Source organism: Musa acuminata, chromosome BXJ2-2 (assembly GCF_036884655.1).
Source record: "Musa acuminata AAA Group cultivar baxijiao chromosome BXJ2-2, Cavendish_Baxijiao_AAA, whole genome shotgun sequence".
Lineage (NCBI taxonomy): Eukaryota > Viridiplantae > Streptophyta > Magnoliopsida > Zingiberales > Musaceae > Musa > Musa acuminata.
This window is the reverse complement of record NC_088339.1, coordinates 26,166,591-26,178,706: the sequence shown is the minus strand read 5'-3', so window position 1 is coordinate 26,178,706 and position 12,116 is coordinate 26,166,591. Positions and strand designations below refer to the sequence as shown.

The following is a 12,116-nucleotide window of genomic DNA, read 5'->3' as shown; positions in this document are numbered from 1 at the left end:
AAATCTTGATCCAGTTTCCCTTTCTTTTTCTTTTTTTTGCTCTGCTTTTTTTTAGATTCTGGGTGATTCTGGGATTCTGTTTTTAATTTTATGTACGATTTGGCGGGTTTCTTCTTTTTTTTTCGAAAAAGAATTCTTTCATTCCTTTCCTTCCTTATCTTTAATTCATAGAGAATTCCTTTCCAGACGCGATTTTCTTGCAATTCCGTCATGATCGCTTTCCATTTCTGGCTTCTCAGAAATGGCACCGAAATTTCCATATCTAAAGGAGTGCTGCTCTTATATGGCACCGAAATTTCATTGATCCTAAATACCAGGGCGCATCATACCTAAATTTTATTGTTCTTGGTGTTACATCAATCTTATGGTTCTTTACGTTTCTTAGCATAGCAACATGGAATCTCCTGATCGGGGTTAGTCTTAAGTCCAGATGTTGACACGGGTTTCTTGTTATTGTATTCCCATTATTTATTATGGTTCATTAAGTATTACGTTTGTTGATATTGTTTCCAATAATCTGATTCCTTTAGGATATCATTCTTCTGCCACTGTCCATTACGTCTACCATCTGATTTAACCAGATTAAGGTTTTCTCATTAATAAGCAAATTCTCAATCATGTACTGATACTGGTCGGCAACCGGACCAGTATAGTCCTGGTGCAGGATCACACACTAACTTTTGGTGTTGGTCAGTCTGAGGCGCATGAGAGAGAAGATTGGGGATGGGGTTTGGGGGGAGGGGGAAGGAAAGGATAGGTGGCAGTGACACCACGAGGAGAGGCGGAAGAGGAGAGGCAGATAGAATGAGAGAAATAGAGAAGTAAAAAAAACAATATAGCTATGGCAGCTACTAGGTGGTGCATCTTCCTCTACTAGATTGAACTGTGCAAAATCTCTTGTTCCTTGTCCTGGTTGGCAATCGAATTGGTAAATAGTGGCCTGCATTGATTGGATCAATTGGTAAGGGCGGTATTTTAATCCATGACATGATGTTTTGTATGGTTTCAAGTGAAATTACTTCCTTTTTGAGTGAACTGTCTGAACTTATTAAATCTCAATCTATTTCTATGAGAAATATTGAATTTTGGTCTATTTATTTCAAGACTTAACAAACCTGTCATTACAACTTTGAAGCGCTATAGAACGTATCAGATCAGTTTAAAAAATTGGAATGGTCCACCAGTTCATGAAATCAAGCCTTCATCTGGGGGAATCAATCACATGGGGCAATCAAATAAGAATCGATCCCAACTTGAAGATACATACTTTTCCTCTGCTTTTCTTTTTTTATCTTTTTCTGTCTGTCTCCCCCTTTTCCTCTGCAGATTACAGGTTCATATGGCATATGCTGCTATATCAGTAAAAGAGGATTTATGTTATTTAGTTTGACTATTAAAGTAGTGGTCAAGGCAGGAAAGGATTTTTTTACCTGCCTGAAAATAGATGAAGACACAAGGATGTTTAAACCAAGTCAATGAATGGTGTACTACTTCTGTGATGCAGAACTTAGTTGTTCTTAGGTATATGTTAGCAGGAATTGAAATGAAGCTGGCTCATCTGTCAGGCTGTTGATTCCAAGCTGCCTCTGTTTTGCAGCAGCGTGTGGAAAATCTAAAAATGCATAGGGCATGTGTTGGAGGTGGTTCCCATTTGAAACAACTTCATGAGTTTTTAATTTTAGAATTTCTTAAACTATTTTCAACTACACATCGGACATAACATGCAAATTTTACAAGTTTTTCAAACTTTAAAAATACAAAAAAAAAACTACTTCCAAAATAAAAATACATAGGATGCTTCTTGCAAGTTTTTCAGCTGATATTCACAACATTCACGTTCAAGAAAGTTTTGGATGGATTTTTAATCTCTCTTTATGGAAATGCTTTTGTATTCCTTTACAGTGTTTGTAATTGCCAGTTCAACTGGAAGCCTTTCCAAGCTCGATGCACCATAAAACCCATGAACTCCCTTGGTACTCTTAAGAATGTACTCAGTTTCTCGAGGACCTGAAATAGGACCTGCATAAACAAACAGTTTTCTTAGAAAGTTTTTACAGTTCTTAGAAAGTTATTAGTAGTACTTCTTGCGATAACAAAACAACCCTACAAGAACAGCAACAAACAGTGGAATCCAATCCTATTCCATCTTTGAGCATTTGTGAAGGGTGGTGATGTCCCCCTATCTCTCACTGCAACTTCTCGATAATGTCATCACTGCAACACCATCTGAGTACAGTGCGAGATTTATCTTCTCTTAACTATCTAGTATTCTGACAGTTGACTTCTTTTTATTTTTTTGTAATCATCTTGTCTTGTAATAAACAAAGGTTGAGGTCTCAATACTCCCATGTGTATATACATACATACTTCATCTACGGATCTCACGACACTAGCTTGCCAAAGATCACGAGAGCCAAGACATTGTCCAATATCTATTATATATTTATTGTTTATGCAAAAATATATATTATATGTCTCCTACAACAGCTTAAAGTGTCCCATATAAGATAGGAATTCTAATAAAAAATAAAAAATGATGCCTATGCACTTAAGAATAAACCAAACACCAATTCCCATCCATCATTATGATGCTGCTAAATGGGAAGTCAGCAAATGCAACATAATTTGTTTCTCCAGGGAGATTTTGAGGGCAGATGGAAGGTTTACTAGAATGATGTACCCTCTTTTCTATTTTTGGAAGAGAACTAATTCCCACAACATATAATTTGCAAAGAGTAAACAGGGATATGTTGCTATAATGGATTTTTTATTTTAATTTCATGCAAATGTACCTCCATGGCAGAGAACGATAACTTCAGGATTAATTCCAACTGCTGCATCTGCAATTGCTTGAACACGGCCAACACTGTCATCCAGAGTTACTGCTGTCTTTGCACCAATAGATCCTGATATTGTTAGACCCATATGTGCCACTATGATACTGGCACCAGCTTTAGTCATAGCAATGGCTTCATCTTCATTGAACGCATATGGAGTTGTTAATAATCCTAGTTCATGAGCTTTATGAATCATCTCAACCTCCAACCTGGCAAAGCAACAAGTTGGTTCATGTTAGAGAAACAATAGGGTGATACCATTAGAAATATTATATAACCAAAGGAAACAAGAAAAAAGATGTGATCCGTCTTCAATATATCTGCTTTTAGTAATTGAAAACTGATCAGGAGAAGCTAATCATAGGCAAAATCATGTCTTCCATGACAGAATTGGTGAGACACGTGATCTCCTAGGACTGGCTACTAAAACTAGTCAAACAACATGAATAGAAGTAAACCAATTGCAAAGCATCTATAGACATACCCATAGCCCATTCCTGTCTCTTCCAAGTTTTGGCGGAAGTTCCCATCAAAGAGTCCAACTGTTGGAAAATTCTGAACCCCACAAAATCCAGTTGCTTCCACCTGCTTTATGAAATAATCCATTCTGCGAAATGGATCAGTAGCACACACTCCAGCAAGAACTGGTATTCTTTTCACCACCTACATATGCTAACAGTCATGACATTATGACAGGATAACTATGAAAATCAACAGCACTTCTTTTCCATAGAAAACCTAACTCTTCCTTTTTTTGCTTATCAAGTCATGACCAAATAAACAGATCTAAAGATGCACTAAATACATTATACAAGCAGAAGCCGTGATCTGTGTTAACTTTCTCAAAGTACTAGATAACTCACTGGAAGTACTTCATTGGCCATGTCAAGAACAACTGCATTTGCATCTGCAAATGGCAGCAATCCAGCCAATGACCCCCTTCCCGCCATCCGAAATCGACCCGAGTTGTACACGATTATTAAATCAACGCCACCAGCTTCTTCAAATTTTGCAGATATACCTGTCCCTGCACCCGCCCCTATAATGGGTACACCCTTATTTATCTGCTGCCTCAAATGGTCCAGTATTTTACGTGTTCTTTGCAACGTTTCTGTAATATTAATGAGAAATAGATTATTGCTAATATACACAAAAGGCATGTTACAGAAGGAAACCATATTTTGAGGCATTTAAGGCAAACCAGAACATGCAAAGACATTTCACAACTTCAACATGCAATCCAAAGGTGGTCAAGATGGCAAACCATCTTGATATGTAAGATGAATCAAGATATGCAAGACAATAACCAAAATATTTTCCTTAATGTTAAATGACTCCTGTCATTCTCATCTGGTGACAGATTTCTGGTTTTAGTGAGATATATACAACTTGTCACATATACAGGCAATGTCTGTTAGAAGAACTATCCAGCTTTTGTATTTAAGAATTTAAGCAGCACAAATGCATGACTACATCAAGCAAATAATAGCCATGCAAATGCATGTTCTTGATTCCACAAGCTTATTCGTTTTCTTAAATAAATATGTATTTGCTACCTGATAGAGAGCATTATATTTTACTTACTAAATTATTAGTAGGCCTATCTAGCTTTATATACCACCACAGTCATGCTCCTGCTTCTAATGTGGGACTAATCAAAGTGTAACATTTATGATAATCAACACAACCAATAAAAAAATTCTAAGCTAGATCATTTTATTCCACAAAGATAGGAGATAGTATACTTCCATTTTTAATGAAACTTTATTCTAAATATTCATGTATTTTACACAATCAAAGAGAGAAACACGATGAAATTATTGATATTCCACAAACTATACCTAGAGTATGTCTGCAGTTATATATTTATATATTGCTAAATACTTTGCTCGGGTAGTGTAGCCCTAACTAAAACACCCTAAATATCTAGGAACACAGGAGCAAAAGGCATCAGTCTTGATTAGAATCATGTAACATCATCACACTTCTGTAATCATCATCACAACAAATGTAATACCCCAGTTTAGTCAAACATCAGAAGTGGACAAAGACTGAAATTGATTGTGGATCTACTACTGTTAACTTCGACTTAAATGCCAGTGGTTCAGGGTTAATGAAGTTAGTAGACCAGTTATATCCCATCAGATTGGGGTTCGTGACAACAAAAGTTGAACAAGATCACTAGTCAGCAGCCAAGCATCTTTTAGGCTGTGGAACTGTGTTAATGCTTGCTCTTGAATAAGGTGGACACTAATTCTTGCTCGAACGAAAACTCTGAAACTATTCCTTGTAAATTATTTTTAGTCCTCAAAGAAATAAGGAAAAGTGCATTTGTTTAAGCAAAAGTTATAAATTTATCTATTCCGTAAGCTATATGGAAGTACCTCAATTAGCATTTTCAAGGTTTCAGCAAACCACAATCTGTATAATCTGCTAATATTTTGAAGATCACTGAATGAAGTCAATGAACAATAATAAGAATGATGCGATTAATTATTGAGCAAACTTCTTTAAGAATATTGATGATCCCAGTTAATGAGGTTCAAAACTGTGTAACAAAATACTCTAGTATACTAACTGGTTTGCTACAAGGTTCAAAACTGTGAGGCAAAATGGCAATATCAGGTACTAAAACAGACAGTATCATTGATTTGACAGAAAGAGTGTGAAACCTGGTTTTGCATCAGGAAAATCAATTGGAGCCCGCCGAATGGCTGTGCCATCTGAATAATTCCCTTTTAATATATCATTTACCAAACTTTGGCTTTCTGGTGTCCTAACAGTTTGTTGAGGAGTTCCACTTCTAGAGAATTTAAATATCTCAAGAAATGAGTCAACCAATGCTTCTGCGAATTCAGGATCATTAATATGGTTTGGGAATATCATCACCTAGAAGAAAGTAAGCAGTTTTATATTTCTGATAATTTATCATAAAAGTTATTCAAAAAGTGATAATTGGGTGAGTGAACTATAAAATTATCTACAAGTCAGTACCTGTCGATCTTCATTTTTCTCAATAAGTTTATCTAATTCATTTATCAGAACAGATGTGGCCTCTGGATCATAAAATGGCTTCCCAAGTGCATCTAGAGCAGACACTCCCTTCTGTGGCAAGCAAATACGGATGCTTGATGATGACTTGTTCATTTTCTCAGCTATAAACTTAGCAAATTTCTTGTTCTCATCCATATTTGTTCGCATTACTGAAACCTGCAAGTTGTTGACATTTCAACCACTCGTCTAAATAAGAATTCATGATTTAAAATCCTTGATAACAGAAAAAGAATATGATGAGAACGAACACAAGCAACAATCATCAAGGTTACTTAATTTTTAACATAATTGTTCTACTCTATTCATCATGACTTCAGGTTCAGGAAGGAGAGAGGTAAAAAAAATATGAAACAATTAACAAAAATAGTATATCATTAACACCAGTTTAGTTTGTTAATATATGAGCATTGTTTATTAAAAGCCTGGAGAGAGAATAAACACTTGTTTCAATAAGATAAATGTTCAATATTTCAAAAAATTTATGTTTACAATAAGATAACCTTTCAATACTTCAAACATAATTTACTCATTATATTATTCTCTGTTTCTTTTTTATAAAATCTCACAAACAAACAAACAATACCAGTTATCATAAGACGCTCCTCGACGAAAAATAAAGAAAGCCTTTATCTGTCCTTTCCTCTCATGCAATGCTTGAAGAGGGAAAATAGACGATCAGTTATTTTGACAATTCATCTTATAAAGAATATTGACATAGAAAAATATCTTTCTCAGATAATTTCAGATTAAAAAAACAAAAAAATTACCCCTTTAGTTTCTTTTCATCTGCACTGACAGATGTTAAAGAATAAAACTTGTGCAAATCAAGCAGTTAAGAAGCTTGGGTACCAAAGAGTGGCTAAGGTGATAAACATGATTAATCACTGATAACTAACCTGGTCGTTATGTACATAAATATTTCTGTGCTGAAATAAAGAAGGTACTGTATGTTTAGCTCCAAAGTTAACCATATCCAAGGCCCCTACACTGAGAACTGAAGGAACATTTTTCTCCATAATGGCATCAAATCTTGTGTTATCACAGGCCATAACTCCCCCAACTATATAATCAGCAACTTCTGTTGTCGTGATGTCCAAGACACCCTACATCCATCCAAGAGAAACAAAGTTAAGCAAACCAGAATTTTCAAAAAAAGAAAAGATAAATTGACCAATTTCTTTCAACTTTGACAAGTAAATATAGCTCATGGGCATATTTTGAATTGAAATATAAGTTGATTGAGAGTTAGCAAATATATACCAAGAATTGGGTATGTAGCAAAGCAAAAAAGTGATGTAATGTTCTGAACTATGTAGAAAACAAGAAATCTCTGATATTTGATAATCATATAAAATTTATTGTAAATGTTCCCAGAAAGCATTATCCTCTAAACTCTTCTCTTAACTTCTAAACTTGGTGTTGAAGGAAAGGTACCTGTATTAAACCTGCTCTTACAAGTTCCTCCATAGCTTTGCCCCCAATGCCTGTTGCATGAAATACAAGTGTCTCAAAGCCTTCCTTCACCAGTCTTTCTTTCGCATAATTTACACATGGAGTTGTAACTCCAAACATAGTCATGCCAATAGTTGGTTTCTTAGCCATTTGACCGGACATGTCAGAGATCAAAAATTTTCCAATGATCATCCCAGCAGCAGCTGCCCCAGCATTAGATAACACAAGCCTACTAACACTGTTGATACCACATATGTCAACAACAGATGGAAATAAAATCAAATCGGATGTTCCAATGTAAGGATCTGTTTGACCACTAGCCACAGTTGATACTATGATCTTAGGCACTCCTAGAGGGAGAGATCTCAATGCAGGAGCAATTAATGAAGTTCCACCACTGCCTCCAAGGCCTATAGCTCCAACAAGGTTGCCATCTTCATAAGCTTTTTGAAGAAAACATCCTAGAGCATTACCCATAACTGCAATTGCTTTACCCCTGTCATCAGGGAGTTTATAGGATGGGTGCTCTTCAACACCCATGTAGCAAGAAAGGATAGCATCTCTAGAGATAAAAGGAATGTCTTCCAGGCATTCTATTTTCTTATTACTGGTGGAAACATCGACCAGACTAGCCTGTATCTGCCACTCCATGAAACAAAAATGAACATTTAGCAGAAGAGTAAATCACTAAGAAAATTGACTACAATGGATCATTGCCTCTTTCACACATACAGTCAAGAGAAATATGTACAACAAAAACATACCTATTAAGAAGAGCCAAATGGTGAATATTCCTAGTGACAGGCTTATAAATGCAGTGTTTTCGTCATTTACATTCATCTTTATCTCTGTTATTGGTTTGCATCACAACTATTTTATGAGCTACATTATCATAAAAAACCACTTTAATATCATAGCATTTGAGCTGTTAGTGCAGATGAAAGCAGTCATGTTACTGACGCTGCCAACAACATCCATGTTCACAAAAATATGCTTCTTGCTTTGAGGCATACCAATTCCATTCCTAGCACCAAAGTACCCATCGCTGATCAAGATTATAAGGACAACTACTATTAAGTGACAAATCATTTCATTTTTAGCTTCAGACTGCTCATATTTTAACCGTGCATTTATATGTTTAATCTTGATGTCCCAAGGCCGATGGAACCATACTTATACAGGAATATTAAAACCAAGCAAGTCAAAGAAGTTGAGTTCCCATATGACCAGAACATGATACCAGCAAATAAAATGAATTCCCATAAGCAGAGGTCTCCTTTCCCATAGAAAATTTCTAGTCATTTGGGTTGTCTGGCAAGTGCTAGATCTAAGTACTAGATCTGAGACCCATTACAATGGCATATATCGATATCAACAATCAGGTTATGAGCTTTAAACTAATAAAATGAATGAAAACCGGTAATCATCATTCACCAGTTATGCGCTATTCAATATGAGACCCACTGTTATGATATAATGCTAGCACCAAAATACCCATGGTTGATCAAGATTATAAGGACAACTACTATTAAGTGGCAAATCATTTCATTCTTAGCTTCAGACTGCTCATATTTTAACCGTGCATTCATATGTTTAATCTTGATGTCCCAAGGTCAATAGAACCGTACTTATATAGGAACATTAAAACCAAGCAAGTCAAAGAAGTTGAGTTCCCATAGGACCGGAAGATGATACCAGCAAATAAAATGAATTCCCATAAGCAGAGGTCTCCTTTCCCATAGAAAATTTCTAGTCATTTGGGTCGTCCGGCAATTACTAGATCTCAGACTGATGCTCATGGCTCATTGAGGTATAATTAACTCAACAACATGGAAGCTTCGAGTCCAACTGACCATATGGGACAAAGTTTCCCGCGTCAAGAAGACTGAAACGTGTGGATAATGGTATCAACCATCAAAATACGTGCGTTACCAATATCAGATTCAGATCTTCAATTAAGGAGAACAGATGTCTTATTCGTCAAACCCAGGTACCCGATCGGACAACTTCCAAGAAATTGGAGCGCCGGCTACCATATCCCCAATGTTCTCTCAAGAAAGTCAAACACTGTAATCGCATCATTCGATACGACCGTAACGAAAAAAATCAGTAAGCAAGAACACAATTAGGGTTGTCCGCTTCAAAGACAAGCACTTCAAACCCCCGAACAATTTCCCAAGAAAGAGGAGCGCCAGGCTACCATATGCAAGATTTTCTTGCAAGAAAGTAAACCACTAGAATCACCTCATTTGCTACGATGGTATTGTACCAAAATCGATGAGCGAGATCAAGATTCTAAAATACGGACGACTCCCCGCTCCGAAGACCAGAAAAACGCACACTCATCGCAGATCGGAGAACCTTGAACCAGGAGGTCAAGAACGATCAAGAATCAGAAGGTAACGGGCGCAAAGCAGGAAGATCCACGTATCCGAGTACCTTGAAAGTCGGTGAATCGTTGGAGAAGGTGGCGAGACGGGATCGCAGAACGTCCGCGAGGAAACGGAGCTCCTCCAGTTTGGTATCGGCAGTCCCAATGCAGAAGACATGCAAGATCTTCTCCATGTCGCGATCGATATCTCACCCTTGTTTCTTTCTGGGGCTTGGGAAAGGGTGTGTGTGATGAAAGAAAGATGCGAAGGAGAAGGAAGAGAAGGCGAAGGAAGAAGGTTGCTCTCGAGATCGGGTTGCCTCTTCCGACCGATTCGAGAGATGAGGAAGGGGAGAAATGGAAGAGGGTGCGGCGTCTGTGGTCGGTTCAAGCGAAAAGCTCTCACTCGCCTACTCTTGTATTATTACACGTGAGATCTGGGACGCTTCGACCTCGGACGCTTCGGTTTGTTGCATTATTGGGATGTCGGAGGGGAATATTGACATCAAACACTCTCCTTTATTTATTTATTTTATTTTTATAATTACATGGATATTAATCCTATATATATATATATATATATATATATAACCCTTTGATTTTGATGAAAAAACACTCCTTTTTTATTTTATAATTACATGATTAATTCATATATATATATATATATAATAGAGTGAATTCTTTAAAAAATTAGATTTTTTTCCTTTATTATTTTTAGAAGTCCTAAACAATTTTTTCCCCTAATGCCTTAAATACTCTCACCTACTTATCAAATTTTTAATCATTTTTCTTCTTTTTTATAGATCGATTCATAGTATTATATACTTGGTTAGTTTTGTCTAAGTCATGCGACACCTTGTGTTCGTTGGCAAAGACTTAATCTCTCCAAAATCTCTTATGTTCCTTAAGGACATATAAAAGAGAAGATTTGTTAGAATAAGCATTTAACTCGAGATTCCATAAGTAATTATTTCAACAAAAACTTGATAGGTAATGTAAATTACAAATATGGACTTTGTAACCGTGAATGATCGCACGATAAAGGATCCAAGGTAGTCTACAGCAATCAAAAGTCCCCACATAATACTGCTACGGAATAAGACAATGAACAAACCCTAGACACTATCCCGAAGGCCCATCCAGCCATGAGTCACTCGGGTAGCTCTTGGATGTTGTGTTGGCTTATACTCTACACCATTTTGTAGAGCTTAAAACCCCCTAAAATGACTGTTTAGATAGCATATTTTTTATAGTTTTATCTTTATGGGATGACTGTACATAACATACATTTACGAATCTGAAATGATCATAAAAGGCAACTAAAATGGGGCTGTCAAACCTACTACAAGCCCTTTACATGTTGTGCAAAGTATAAACAAAGCCAAAAACAATAGACACACGTAAGTATTATATCGAATGTCATATTTATTAATTTATCTATGACATTCTCCCTTATTTATTCCTTCGACATCATCGTCGAAGCCTTTGCAGATGTTGTATCTCCTCGCCTTTATTGAATCTTCAATCTGTTGTCCTAGTTGCAATGTACCTCTTGGCTCTCAATTGCTCTCCATCATTCTTGTTGAGTAGTTGAACTTTAATCTATCATGCTGCATCAACTCAACAATGACTCAGACTTTGATATTAGGTTCATCGAGTTATGTTGATCTTTGTTGGTTTCTACAGATCCTTCAAATAAAGGAAAAGACCTTACTTATTATACTTAAGTCCTTCAAATGGCTCGTTCTACTTGAATTGGGTAGATGCTTATTGGGTCTTTAATGAGGATCACCTCACAGACTTTAAAGTTTTTGAAGTCTTTCCTCTATAAAATTTGCCCAACAAATTTTATTTTACTTAGTTGTCGCTTCCAAATAAATTCGCATCACTTTTATTTTTTATTAGTATTCTGTTGGAAAATGAAATGAATAGTCTACTCTTGATAGAACCAATCACTATTAGTGATGATTTAATAACTATTATCTTTCACTTTCTTAGGGTCTTTGAATATGTACATGACTCTAAATAAATAAAAGAATTGGGATACTTGATTTTACTCATTCTCTTAAGAGTTGAGAAAGCAAAAATTACTCAACTTTGCTAACCTCATCGAGGGTTACATTCCATGCATCAAGTTGGTTACTAGCCTTTCCCTATTCTTTGCTCACACTTCTGAAGCACTCGAGGTATTTGAACTCCTTGTGTTAAGTTATCTATTGTAATTCACCTTCTCATTGATATCAAACTTTTGGAATACAAGAAGTTTTCTTTCAAAAAAATGAAATTTTACTCTAACTTAAAGCTAGTCTCTAATAGTTTTGATCACCTATTGCTCTATCATTTATATCACTTACTTGTTTAAGTAGAAAAGTTATTGTATCGTGTAACACCTATTTCATTCC

General features: G+C 36.1%; 1 protein-coding gene across 2 annotated transcripts; it reads right to left on the bottom strand.

The window, feature by feature from the left end:
- Nucleotides 1-1,665: 1,665 nt before the first annotated feature.
- LOC135605631 (toMV susceptible protein tm-1(GCR26)-like) lies at nt 1,666-10,169 on the bottom strand. Of its 2 annotated transcripts, none has more exons than XM_065095950.1 (9): nt 9,783-10,169; nt 7,326-7,988; nt 6,788-6,994; nt 5,832-6,047; nt 5,510-5,726; nt 3,701-3,948; nt 3,322-3,500; nt 2,793-3,046; nt 1,666-2,019 (listed from the first exon to the last, which is right to left on the bottom strand). In XM_065095950.1, the coding sequence occupies exons 1-9, from the start codon at nt 9,906-9,908 to the stop codon at nt 1,862-1,864; spliced, it is 2,268 nt and encodes a 755-aa protein (XP_064952022.1). In that variant the 5' UTR covers nt 9,909-10,169; the 3' UTR covers nt 1,666-1,861. The 2 variants fall into 2 exon arrangements, with proteins under 2 accessions (XP_064952022.1, XP_064952023.1); XM_065095951.1 differs by having other exon boundaries at nt 7,326-7,982; nt 9,783-10,168.
- Nucleotides 10,170-12,116: the final 1,947 nt, after the last annotated feature.

Bases quoted from the DNA above. Each gene is read 5' to 3' on its own strand.
- LOC135605631 (XM_065095950.1), bottom strand. From the start codon at position 9,908: ATGGAGAAGATCTTGCATGTCTTCTGCATTGGGACTGCCGATACCAAA. The intron at 6,048-6,787 runs GTTAGTTATCAG...AACAACTTGCAG, and splicing joins TTTATGTACATAACGACCAG to GTTTCAGTAATGCGAACAAA. The intron at 3,501-3,700 runs GTGAGTTATCTA...TAGCATATGTAG, and splicing joins TGGCCAATGAAGTACTTCCA to GTGGTGAAAAGAATACCAGT.